At 43.3% G+C, this 13961-nt stretch overlaps 1 protein-coding gene across 1 annotated transcript in view; it reads left to right on the top strand.

The window, feature by feature from the left end:
- XYLB (xylulokinase) overlaps positions 1–13961 on the top strand; it is a 246332-nt gene that overhangs the window by 9043 nt on the left and 223328 nt on the right. Inside the window, exons 2-3 of the mRNA XM_088446410.1 lie at positions 1003–1085; positions 9580–9649. Of these exons, the coding sequence (XP_088302536.1) occupies positions 1003–1085; positions 9580–9649 (153 nt within the window). The remainder of the gene's footprint in view (positions 1–1002; positions 1086–9579; positions 9650–13961) is intronic.

Raw genomic sequence — 13961 nt, 5'->3', positions numbered from 1 at the left:
TCTAAAGAGCCCTGCAAAATCAGGGACACTTACATTTTTGCAGTCTCTTTGTCTGATTATTTAAATAGCTCATCATATATAATGAAGTCTCTGTTTCAAGGCATCAAGCTTATAGCGAGTGGCATCTATGTGCCTGTACTGCGGTGATTAGGACACACCCATCACCTCAGTTGCTTCATGAATGACAAATACTGTCATGTATAACAGATCTGTAACTGTGCACTGTACATGGCAATGTCACTTTGTTTTTTTTCTAGCTAGCCTAATGGAGACAAACGTTTGATGGGTTGACATTGATTTGTATGGAGCTGAAATGTTCTGCAGTGCTGGAAAGTAGAGTAGAAAGGCCATAAATAAAACAGGCAACGTAGACAGAATAATTGAATGATAATAATATACATGATAACTTAGCATATGTAGGACCCAGGGCCGTAACTAGGGTAGTAAGTCTAGTGCCATGGCACAGGGCACTGCAGGGCAGGGGGCGCTGTTCGGGCTTGTAAATTATCCCATTTATTATAATTCTCACTTGTCGCTTCCTCTTCTTTTATCCCCAGCATCTCCTGGCCTCCTCTATCTCTTCCCTGGCCCTTTCCCATGAGGCCATGGCCCCTTTTCAGGTGCACTATCTTATGTCCCTATTTAAAAATGTTTTGGGGGGGGGGGCGCGCCGATGCTCTCTCTGGCACAGGGCACCAAAACGTCTAGTTACGGCTCTGGTAGGATCCTGCACAGTGCAGTGATGGGTTCCTGTGGATTACTTCACACTTGCATCTTACCTGTAATGCCCACACTCTGTCATGTGTACAGTATGAATTGTTAACCTGTAATTTATGCCTTTAAACTATGAAATTAGCAGGAATTCACTAAAGGCTCCTTGTGAAAATGGATGCAAAATTAAAACTGAGCTGCTCTTTATGGAGCATTAAACTGCACATGCTGCTAAATGTATTAATATTATTTGGCCACACATACTAAGTCATTTTACTTTACATTTTACAGCTAAAGGTTATTGCTGTTAATGAAGAACTGCAAGTTGTCTACGAGGACAATGTTCACTTCGATAAAGGTCTTCCTGAATTTGGGTAAGTGAACCATCTTGGGTGTAGAGCAGGTTCCTAAACAAATCGGTCTGTTGGCATAAATGTGTGGAGCCATACAGTAAGTAGAGGAGAATCCCTTTCAGCAAATTACCCAATCCAAGGTGAAATTTTAAATCCGATATTGAAATCCATTTAAAAGTAATTTAATATGTTGCTGCACATGAAGAGAATATTAGAAGTGTTGAAATACTATAGAAAACAAAACAGAAGGCTGAGAATCCGTAACTAGGATAGTGCGGCCTGTGCCATGGCACAGGGCAGGGGGCACTGTTTGGGCCTGTCAATTTTCTGTTTATTATCATTCTCACTTGTAGCTTCCTCTTATTTTATCCCCAGCAGCTCCTGGCTGCCCCATTAGTACCCCTATCTCTTCCCTGGCCCTTCCCTATGAGGCCATTCCCCTTTTTTGGGTGCATTGAAAAATGGGGGGCATCAATGCTCTTTCTGGCGCCAGGCACCAAAAAGTCTAGTTACGGCTCTGCGTGTTCATGCTACTGCGGGAATCTCTGCATTCACACAGATCCTCACAGCTATGACATGGATCCGTCAAAGTGATGTGCAGACTCCCGTTGTCTTCAGATATAACATAATTCATTGTTTGGTGTCTCTGAGAGAATTCCACAGTTGGTTACTACATCTGCAAACAAGAGCATCAGCATGAATATAAAAAAGAAACTGAGAAAAGTTTATTTAAAAATGCCAAATAGAAAAGGATAGACAAAGATTTTTTACCAACTCCTAGAGCACTTTTAGGTATATTTACAGGGAAAATAGCACACTGTGAATATGGAATAAAATAAAAGTACAGGTTGAGTCTCCCATATCCAAAATGCTTGGGACCAGGGGTATTTTGGATATCGGAATATTCCGTATTTTGGAATAATTGCATATTATAATGAAATGTCTTGGAAATGGGACCCAAATATACACACAGGATGCATTTATGTGTTATATACACCTTATACACACAGCCTGCAGGTCATTTTAGACGATATTTTTTATAATTTTGTGCATCAAAAAAAGTTTGTGTACATACATGAAATTCATTTATGTTTCATATACACCTTATACACACAGCCTGAAGGTTATTTTATACAATCTTTTTAATAATTTGTGCCTTAGACAAAGTTTATGTACATTAAACCATCAAAAATCAAAGGTTTCATTATCTCAGTCATGCTGAAAATATTCCGTATTTCGGAATATTTGGATATGGGAGACTCAACCTGTATCTCCAGCACTGGGAGAGGATTAATGATTGTTCCTTATTATTATTACAGATGGGATGTGTCTGTAACACTAAAGCTGTAACCAAACAGTGCATTTCATTCCAACCAATCAACTAGTTGGATGGTTGGACAGAATATCTTTAGGTGTGTATGCAGCATTGAGGTTCTTTTTGCAAGCATTCAACTATTTAGCTGATTTGAATGAAAATCTGGTAATGTATGGGAGTAAATAACAATGAACCGTTTGCTCCCAAATGACCGGAACACTGATCAAAATGGTAATTTGGACAAATCGGTTAAAATCCGTTTGATTTAACCAATTTGTCTGAACAACAGTTTTTGTCCATTTTCCAGCATTTGGAAGCAATTTTCATCATGTCCCATACATTACCAGATTTTCATTAGAACCAGCTAAATAGTTGGATGATTGGAAAGATAACCTTTAGGTGTATGACCAGCTTTACTTATCAGAAACAGGTTTTGGGGGCCTATGTATCAAGCTGAATTTTACATTAAATTAAACAGAAACTGCAATTTCGTCATCATTTTATGTATTGTTCCTATGTGCTAATAGCACAATGCATGAGATTTCACAGTAATCTCTGGCAGAGTGCTAATTAGAGCTTCTGATCGCAGTCCCCATTATTGTCAAAGGGGACTACGATCTGTCCTCTATGTACTAAATTCCGAAAAGCTAAGCTCTTTTCGGAGTTTAGCCACGGTAGTTTACACCATCTTCAGATGGTGTAAGCTACTGTTTGCCTATGGGGGCTCCAGGTGAAAGGAGAGAGATCTTTCGATCTCTCCCCTGCAGCCCCTGTCCGGCCCTGGAAGCTGACACTTTGCGCATGCGCAGTGTCAGCTTCCCCCGGGAAGTCTTTCACTTCTGTGGAAGACTTCTCCTGAAGCCATGGATAGAACTCGCGGGGACAGCAGTTACCACAACCGCTGTCCCTGCGAGTTCCTCGTAGTACATAGCTGGGATATTTTTATTAAAAATGAAAATATTCCCAGCGAGATGGATGCATAGTACATAGGCCCCTTGGACTGTTATAAATATAAAACAAAAACACAGTAGCACAGGTTAATAAATGGACATAAACACCTAAATATAAAGCAAAAAATTATTCACAGGACCTGGCCCATTCCTCCGGCAGTGAAGAATGCATGTGAATATGTAAAGAATAGGACAAAACTGAGCATCTCTGTGAGAAGGGTACATCCACTGACAGGATTACATTTGTCCATGGCAGTGATAGCAAAATCTATTCATGGGACAATAGACCAGGCACTCCACAAATCTTATGTCAGGATGGCAAAAAGATAACGATTGCTGAAAATAAAACAAATTAAATATCAGCTGAAGATTTCTAGAAATCATGCAGGAGGCCCTTATACCAAGTGTAAGAAATGGAAGAGACTAAGCGAAATGGTGCAATGTTTAAGCCTAATGTGGACCATACCATCTAATGGGCGAAACAACCGATTCCCCGATGCCGATCCGATTTGCAGATTGGCGGACTACCATAATTATTGTATCAGTTGGAGAGAAATGCTGCAATTTGACACTGGTAATTCTGTCAATGCTTTTCAGTGACTATAGGCACCCACACATACAGCGATATAGCGGCCGATCCGACGGTTTTGAACGATGTCACAGCTATATTGTTCTGTGTGTGGGCATGATATCGCCAGCTGCATGCTCCCATGGGGTCGTCCGTCGCTTCTCCAGATCTTTCTGCATGTTCAATTGATCTGGAGGATCGACGAATGATCCCATGCATCACTATGCGTGATGCTCCTTGTGTCGGGACCGCCCGATATGTTGGCCGTCGGATCGGCGTCGCATCACAATGTGCATATCGCACAGTGTATGGGGCCCTTAAGATGACTGCTGTTTTGGTTTGTAGCCTTCTGATCATTAATCTGAATTCCTTAGTCCTATTTTATCATAATTATTAAAAGTTTGACCTACTTTGCATTCTGGATATAAAGAGCAGATGGGTAGTGTATCACATGCCATATAAAATAAATATTTGCTATTTGAATTGTTGAAACGGTTCTGTTAAAACAAACTTCCTTTACCTGTGATTAAAGGACTGCAATATGTCCCAGAGCTCTGCTATAACACGACTTCATTCCCTTTGTGAGAAAAGAATCACATGCTTCATTAACACACTCCCCTATTGATGGCAGCAGGTAAAAAAAGTTCTGGCCACCTGTCAGGGTTCACACTGGCAGAACTATTATATATGAGTCATTCACGGTCAGTTTATCTGGATAACTGACCTGGTCACAGCTGCAGTTTTTTAAGAAGTTTACAGTTAAAGTTCACCCATCCCCAACACTTGGTGGAGGCAACAATTTACAGAATAGGAATGCAGCCTATGTATTCAATAATAACTATGGAGGCCAGTTACTAAGGAGCAGAACTTTTCACAGGCTGAGGACACGTCTGGTAAAGTACAGAGTATATGCATCAGTTTTCCTAGTCTTATGTAACTTCAAGTTGGGCAAGTAGATTGCAATTCTCCCGGAGCTCATAGATTTGCGGAATGAAATGTTGCGTTTACTGAGTAGCAGAAGTTTGAAGGAGCTGCAGTATGTTGAGTGAGTGAAGGTACTTCTTGAAGTAGGTGGAACACTGTGAAGGACTTCAGTATTACACCAGCCTAGACCAGGCAGTATTTGGGTCTCGGTTCTATTCTTGTAGTGGGGCCCATCATGCCCCTCTCTGTTGCACTTATATAGTGGCAATACCAAGCTAGGTGGCGATAATGAGCCATGGATTCTGTGTGGGGCTGGAGGAATCCACCCACACAGGGTAGAAAACGGAAGTGTGACCACACCTAAGGTTTGCCTTGAGGACAGAGCCCAGGTGAGGGCTAAGGAGGCAGACCAGTCAGGCTGCCAGAGGAGACAGTCCCAGTGTGCCTGGAGGCCAGAGGGGCCAGGCTTAGCCAGTATCCAGACTTGAAGTCAGGCAGGGAAGACCACAAAATTCTTACTGTGTTTGTGTGAAGCTGTAGCAGCCAAGCTGCAGGTCGGGAGGCCTGGTCCATACTTGCAGGAAGCAGGGAGGACCACTAAAGAGAAAGTGTGACTTTGTGGAAGTCAGGCCAAGGCGCCATGTCTATACATCTGAGAGACAAGACTGCAAGAGACTACGGCCCTGATTCAGAGCCGGACGCTCTGACCAGAGCGCTCGCTCTGAATCAGGGCCCACCTCCATAAATATGGAGCGTCCTCCTGGACGCTCGTATAGCTGTGGGTCACCACCCACAGCCTATACGAGCATGCAGGATGATGGTCGCGATGGTCCTGACCATCGCGACCATCGCCAGTGCGAGCAGAAGCCTGCGGTTGAGTTTCTCAACCGCAAGGCCAGGAGTGATTTTGGCTCTATCAGAGCCAAAATCACTCCCACTGACATCACTAGTGATGTCAGTGGGGCTGGCTTCTGACGGTAGGCGTTCCCTTGGGAACGCCTCCGTCTGGGAGGCATGCCCCCGACACGCCCACCAAAGGGGGCGTGCTGTCAATCAACATCGGCAGCACGCCCCCTTTGATCAGACACAACGAGCGAAGGAAAGTCCTTCGCTCGTTGCGTCTCGCGCATGCGCACGACGGAGCTCCCTCCGTTGTGCGCATGCGCAGTGCACACCATCGACCCACTTGCGAGCGGACAGCCGCTCGCGAGTGGGTCTGAATCAGGCCCAATGTTACGTTTGCAGGCTAGCTGCCCATAATAGTCAGGATTCAAGAAGTGAGGTAGTGTCCTGAATGGGAGCTGGGTTATTGTTATTTTTTGTTCCTGAATGCTGACAGCAAAGCTCCATTTATATCCTTTACCCTGAATAGTTGTGTGTGGACCCTTATTATGCACCTAGACACTGCACCACTGACCACTCTAATGAGCTAATTACTTCAGTTTGTAACAATAAATATATAAAAGATATATCTCACCCAGTCAAATGGTTGTTGCTGAGTCAGCTTCTCCTAAGGTGTAGGCACTTGATGCCACTTGATGCGCTCTCCTTTGGCTGAGGGCGTCAACAGGAGCCCGATTTGACACTGTGCAGATCTCAGTGTCGCTCTGTTTTGCTCCTGTGTCTCTCCCATTGCTGTGTCTCTCCCTTCTGCTTACGCTCTCTCTCTGCTGCTTATTTCTGTTTCCTGCATATTTCTCTCCCCACTCTTATAGGTCTGTCTGTCAGCTGCTCAGTGACGTCCTCCGCTTTCCTCTCTCAACAGATATAACTGTCATGGCTCAAACTGCTCCTTTAAAAATACAATTGCTCTGCCCTCTGCACCCTTTCCCAAAATAGACATATCTTAATAGGATATCACAGATGGTTGTAAAGTAATAGCAGTTTGGACTTCTGATTTGATATGACACTTTTCCATATTGCGCCTCTCCAGATTTCTCTAGAGAGTAGACGTGCACCTTGATGTTTGATTTTGGGTTAATCGGGCGCAATGGTACAATTCATTTTATTTTGTGTATTGCGTATGCATCATGAATTAAGCCTAACAAATATACTATAGCTCCTAATGAATTCACAGTGTGCAGTCTTGTGAATATGTTGGTTCTGCCTACAAAATGGCGGCTTCTGTCATGGTGGTGATAGTAAGAGCAGGTAACTGATTTTCAGAACAGTATTTTAGTGGGTTTAACTGGTTGTGCTTTGCTGGCATATCTGCTGTTGTACCTTCCAGTGATTACAGCCCCATGTTATGATGTCATCTGGGAGCTTGCTCTTACCTGAAGCTCATTGGTGCCATCTGCCTGAAATTGCCGTTTGTTATGGACAGGCCTTGCCAGTTATAGCATTCACACATTAGCAACTCCACACTCTTGCTCTGAGCACTATAGTCTCCTGTCTGCTGCCTGGAAGCTAACTCCTGACAATCATGTCTGCTACCTGGACAGAACCTATCCCTGTTACCCACATAATACTCCAAAGGTCAGTACACACTAGACGTTGTCTAGTGTGCACCAACCTCGTAAGTGATGGCACCTGGTGGGGTGCCGGTGTTGGCAAGTGCATTCGGCAGCATGGCCCTCGCTAACGATGATGCCTGTTGGACCGACCTGCATGCAGGTCAACGTCGCGCGGGAGCGTGCATCGTCTGTGACATTGAGGGTACACACTAGGCCAGGGGTTCCCAACTGCGGTCCTCAAAGCACACTAACAGTCCAGGTTTTAGGGATAGCCATACATGAGCACAAGTGACTCAGTGATTTTGATTTAACCATCTGTGCTCAATCATGGAAATCATTAAAACCAGGACTGTTAGTGTGCCTTGAGGACCGAGGTTGGGAATCACTGCACTAGACGATGTGTGCGATATGTCATCCGATCCAGCCAGATCGGACGACATATCGTCTAGTATGTACTGGGCATTAGCCACTTATTGTAGGCTGAACTTTGGTTTTAGTTGTGTGACCACAAGTATGCTCTTTGCAGCCAGGATACATTTTTGACTTCGACCTCTACTCTGCTGCACAATCACAGACCTGATTGTGCTGTTCACTGTACCACACACCTTTGCAGCAAGATGGCATTTACCAAGCTCTGTGCCAGCTGCTCCGTTCATGTGTTATCTTGCCCAACAGCTAACTCCTGCTTTTCTGTACATTTTAGTACCTGCAGTTCTATTATTCCAACTACTACAAAGTGCTCCACCACCACCAGTTCTTCTCTACACTGCTGCAGCATTGGTGGCCAAACACAATTACTACCAGAGGCGGCTCCAGGGATGGGGCTGCAGCACAGTCCAAAATTCAAATAGGGGAGCCACACCAACTGCCAGGGAGTCCCGGCCATTTTTGTTTGTCAGTGTTTGAAATGTCAGTTGGTGTGGCTCCCCTATTTGAATCTTATGGTGCATACACATGGTCAGATTTTTCTTCAGATCTGAACGATAACGATTTAAAAAAATCGTTCAATCGTTCATATGTGACATGTCTCAACAATGAGCGTTCCCGATGGTCAGATAACGATATCTGACATCTGATGTGTTTGCAGTCAGTTTTGGACGATTTCAGTCAATTTAATGCAGTCAAAAATCGTTTGTAGTTCAAATCGTTCAAATAGTTGGTCAAATCGTTCATTCGTTCATCTGACACATCTGACCGTGTGTATGCTCCATTAGACTGCACTGCAGCCCCACCCTTGGAGCCACCACTGAGTACTACAATTGGCACTCTATTGACAATTTAAATTCGGTAGCGATTTCACTGTGGATTCCATCCACTACTCTATACTGCTTAGTGAAATAGTGGTTGAAGTTGGGTACTACATCCAGCTAAATCTATCTTTCGTTTTAAAATTATTTTGTCCTGCTACAACCTGCATCTCTTCTATACCTGTTTCCTCTGGGAGCATCATCTATGGTACCTTGAAGTAGAGATGAGCGGTTCGGTTCTTCTGAAAACCAAACATACCTGAAATTTAGGGTTTCAAGTCAAACCGAGTCCTGGCTAGAGTCACTATGGGGGTTTCGAGTAGAAGTCCTGGCTCAGGTTTTCCCGTAAGTCGATTTTAAATACTGGATCTTGCATGTTTTTTATTGCATGGAAGTCCATCCCTCATGATTTCAGTTGCCAAAATTGACTGGAAATTACTTGTATGAATGTTATCGATGTTAATAATACTATCTGAACCTAAACAGGTCCAAGTTACACGATTTTAGCTGTTTTTATGGTTTTATACATATTTTAATAAATTCCAAAACCGAAACTGAACTAAAACACTTGAGGGTGGTTTTGCCAAAACTAAAAGGAGAACCAAAACATGACAATAATTTAAAACAAAAACACGGTCGTCCGCACACATCTCTACCTTGGAGTGGTATCCGAAGGCCAGTCTGTCACTTAATAATATTCTCTTGCGCCAAAATTAGTAAAGGGATAGATAGGTGCAATTGAGAGTGATAATACCCCATATATTATTTCCTTGCCTAACTTCTGTCCTTTTATAGTTTCTCGGGTTGCACTAAAGATTTTTTACACACACATATATATATATTTATTTAAAACTATTTTTATTGTACATCCCAGTAAGTGTTCCTTCATGTAATTTATTACTCATTTTGCTTTGTGAGGCTTCTAGATAGTAAAGCTCAGTCATAAAACATGTTTGTGAAGTTAATCACAATGGAAGTGTGTTCTGCGTCATACTATGTATAAGAAGGCATCAGTCTGCTTTTAAAATGAATGTATTTTTTTTGGATATTTGCAGAACACATGGAGGGGTTCATGTCCATAGTGACAGGCTGAGGGTAACCTCACCAGTGTTAATGTGGGTGAAGGTAAGACTGTATTTCTGATATATTTACGTACGTAAGTATTGTGTTGCCTTCAGTGGTCTCTAAATCACCATTACCAGTGAGGAATACATTTAAAATGCAGCTCTGGGGATGTTTGAAGAGATAAATAGGAAAAGGCGAACACTGTGTAATTTTATGCCTATGACAAAACACGTATAAAAAAGAACAATAATAATACAGGGTGGCTTCTCTCACTATTGGCCCCAAAGTTTTTCTTATAACTTTTAAATTAATTGACGTAATTTAGTGAAATTTGACACATCCCCACCTTGTGTCTGTGTGTTATGTGCCAATATGAACTTGTACACAGCTGAACAATGAGTGTTTATTGTCCAGACGTACTGGAAAACTGAGTCAATAAAGGTTCATATCGGCACGTTCACAGGCATGATGAATGTGGACGCCTCAGTACACAACACCACCGTCAGAAGCAGGAATACCTACTGACTAGCAGCGGCGACTCCAGAGGTGAGGCTGCAGCACAGTCCAATATTCAAATAGGAGAACCACACCAACTGCCACACCAACTGCCACCCTCACTGGTTATATCCTCATTGGCAGTTGGTGTGGTTCCCCTATTTGAATTTTGGACTGCGCTGCTGACTAGGGTGGTGATGCTGATGGCGCACACTTTCTACGCTTGCTATGACTTCCTCATGTTTCTCATAGACCAAGGTATGTCTGTGTCAAATTACATCAAATTATGTAAACATTTTGGGCCAATAGCGAGCGAAACACTGTGTACAATAAAGGGTATATTTTTTAAAATTAAATATAAGAATATTCTCTAGTTAAATATGCTATTTTATAATAGTATAAGAAAAATTACATAATATAAAGGTTAAAATACAAAGCACGTGCTGTACCCCAGACCAGGGCCCGATTTATGTGTTCTCTATGGGTACAGTAATCAGATTTCCTCCCACAGTACACAGTACCCCACGACATGACAAATCCCAGGATCTAGGTAGCCAGACATTACTACTTACTGTAGAAAACTGTCACTACTGATGCCAGTGATTCCACAGACTGGCTCCCGCATTTGTTTGACTTTCACCATAACTCATTATTCCCCCCTCACCTTCACCCCATACCCATGGAGTATGGCTCCTATAAAAGCTAATATGTGATTTGCTGTTATGAGTTACAGCTCATTGCTTTTTGCTCAACCTGTATTACTGTTTGTGAAAGTAATTAGTGTAAATATCCTGCTGAATGCAAACTCAAGTACTGTAAGTGTTTCACAATGGGTTTGAAATTCCTCATGGTTGCTCTCAGCACGTCAGGACAGTGTGGGTGATTCAGCAAGGATTGCAATTGCAAAGCTGCACGCAGGCAGTTAATCACAATGTATCGTCCTTGCTAATATGCAAATGCAGCAGGAGGGGTTTGACACCCCCTGCTGCATTTGCGATCCCAGCACTACGACGGAGGTTGCAGGCTGGGATCACCATCGCGACCATCGGTGGTCGATGGTCGCGATGGTGGTTGGTGCCGGACCACCAGCCAGCTGAGTAAGCTTCAGCTTACTCAGGCTGGCCGGCTTGCAAAGCCAGGAAGCTGCGTCGACACAGTCCCTGGCCTTGCCACTCCCGTAAAACGGAACGAACACGCCCCCATTTCCTAGAACGCCAGCTGTCCCCGCACTGCCCCTTAAATGCCTCTGGCGTCCGACTGCTAAATCAGTCCCAGTATTTGGAGTAAATTTCAAGCACGTGAGAGTAGTGGAGCTTTATTGCACAGCGCTGTATTGTTAACAAATCTGGTTGTAAGTATTGTGGAGCAAATTGGTGCTATGTTAATAAGGGATAATAAATAAATGCTAATTAAACCAATATACTTTTTGGATCGTGACTAGAGATTGTTAATGTAAGGAAAACTAGCAAGAGCCATAAAACAGAGTGAGGCCTGCAGCATCATAATATTGTACTACATAAAACCAAAAAGAAAAATCACAATACTAAATACTTTTTACTTTCATACAAGATCCGCTAGTATCATTTTAATTTGATTCAGTAGCTCTGTTTACCTATGTGGACTTTTTGTATTAACCTTGGAGAATTACTCCAGCCAAAAGAAACAAAAAAAACCCCCTCAGTTTTGGATGGAGTTAGGCATAATACTGATGATCAGCAATTTGCTCCTAAATGCCAGAAAACAGATGCAAATGGTCGTTCAGACAAGTTTGAACAAATTGTTTAGATCAAACATTTAACAAACAACAGTTTTTGTCCATTTTCCAGCGTTTGGGAGCAAATTGCTAATTGTCATTTGCTTTCATACCTTACCAGATTTTCATTCCAACCAATCAACTAGTTGGATGGTTGGACAGAAAATCTTTAGGTGACTGTGTACCCAGTTTAAGATTAATAAAATAACAAACCCTTATTTTCATACTGCTGCAGTGTAGTCAGGACCAGTGGCAGCTCCTTACCTGTCTGGCTGGGGGTCTGCAGTGCACATTATCCCTCTCCTCCCTTGCCAGCCCAGTGATTGACAGGTGATGTCACCGGTTGGCGGGGCTTAAGGCAGGCGGCTGTGGGGGCGTGGCTTATGTCCGGAGCTGCTGCTAGGCTAGCAGACAGGCTGGCTTTTAGGGGCTGCATCTATGAGCCAGATAGGGCTGCCGTTATAGCAGGTGAGTGGCTTCTCATGGGAAGCCCTCTCTCTGCTATTGCAGTCCGAACTGGCAGTCCCAGGGGGAGAAAACACCTCCCCCTGGGACTGCCTGTCTGGCTGTGATCAGCAGTGAGTGCTTCCAATGGGAAGTCACTACCACTGCTGCTAGCCTAGGCAGTCCCTGCCAGTGGTGGATTTTACTGAGGGGCTACAGTATTTTCAGAAAATCCCAAGTTAAGCAGGAGAGTGGATAATTAGAGACCAAGTGGAATCCACTAGATCAGAAGAGAACAAGTACAGTAATATTTTATTATTTTGTTGACAGCACTGGACCCAAAACTAAATAAAATATTTTCTTGTGGTTTTATCCTTTAAAGGTCAAATGTCCTATGGTCTGTTTTGCAGGTAAAATGACCTAGGTATTTGTAGCAGGGTTGCCTAGCCTCCCGATTCGGCCTGGAGCCTCCCGATAATCAGGTGCAGCTCCCGATCCCCCCCGACCACCCCCACAATTTACTGTTAAACCCCCGTTGCGAGGGTGGCCAGTGACGCGATTCACACTGAATGTCGTCATTTTGGCCCCACCCCCTGCTTCACAATGCCTGTATTATTGGCATTTTGTAGCGGGGCCAAAATTATGCGATCGTGTGTCCCCGCCCCGTCATGTCTGCAAACGTCAGGCACCCGTCCGGCCACGCCCCCTTTTCCCACTGCCCTGCCGATCTGGCTGCTCCCTCCCGGAAGGAGCAGCCAGAAAGTCGGCAACTATGATTTGTAGTGGTTGGTTAGATACACTGTACATATAAATGTACTGTATGTAACAAGTACGTTTAAGATATAGCATAAAGTGCCTTGACCTAAGGACACTGCTAGGAGCATAGTTAAACAATTTCATATGGAGAATGCAGGGAGCAGTATGGCTAAAGCCAATTAAGTGATAAATGTAATTTAGTATATTTTAGCCATAGTCCTTTTTAATGAGGAATGTATCCTGCACATGTATATTGAGTGTGGTGTCAGTGATCTCTACGTAGACTGATGAAGTAGTAGGCTAGAGTAGGCCAATAATCCTTATATATAAGTTGGACACCTATAGAATGAATAGCATGGGAGCTAATTTCCTAAAATGTTTGGTGCGCCCCTTAATTTAAAAAGATCATGCATAGAAATGTATAGTGGCAGCACAACTGTGCTGGCTCCTATGCTGAGAAGTGAAGATTGTTCCAGATGTACAGTATATTAGAGAAACAGAACTGAATCATCAACCCCCTATGTTCACAGGCCATTGCTACACTCCTCAGTATATTCAGTATAGAGTACTTCCACCAACTGTCCCTCCACTATCCCTATCTCCCAGCAATGCCACCTCTAAACTCCATCCCTTTAATAATCTTCTACAATCCTGCACCTGTGGCAGGCAGTGCAGTTGTGCAATATGGCTGGCTACATTAACAATAAGAACATACACACAGCAAGATAGGCACAAAGTACAGGGCATGATAGGCACATCACAAACCTTCACTACCGTATATGAAATATATATGTGTACCACCTAGTCCACATACAGTAGCAGCCTTTCAACAGTAAGTTAAAAGCATTCACATATCCTGATTTTTATCTGCCCATATTATGTGCCCATTTCTCATCAGTTGCACTATGCCATGCCACATTCCCG

This window comes from Taudactylus pleione, unplaced genomic scaffold (assembly GCF_031769625.1).
Source record: "Taudactylus pleione unplaced genomic scaffold, aTauple2 ptg000398l, whole genome shotgun sequence".
Classification (NCBI taxonomy): Eukaryota; Metazoa; Chordata; class Amphibia; order Anura; family Myobatrachidae; genus Taudactylus; species Taudactylus pleione.
Note: the sequence above shows the minus strand (reverse complement) of the source record. Positions and strands in the feature narration are given on the sequence as shown.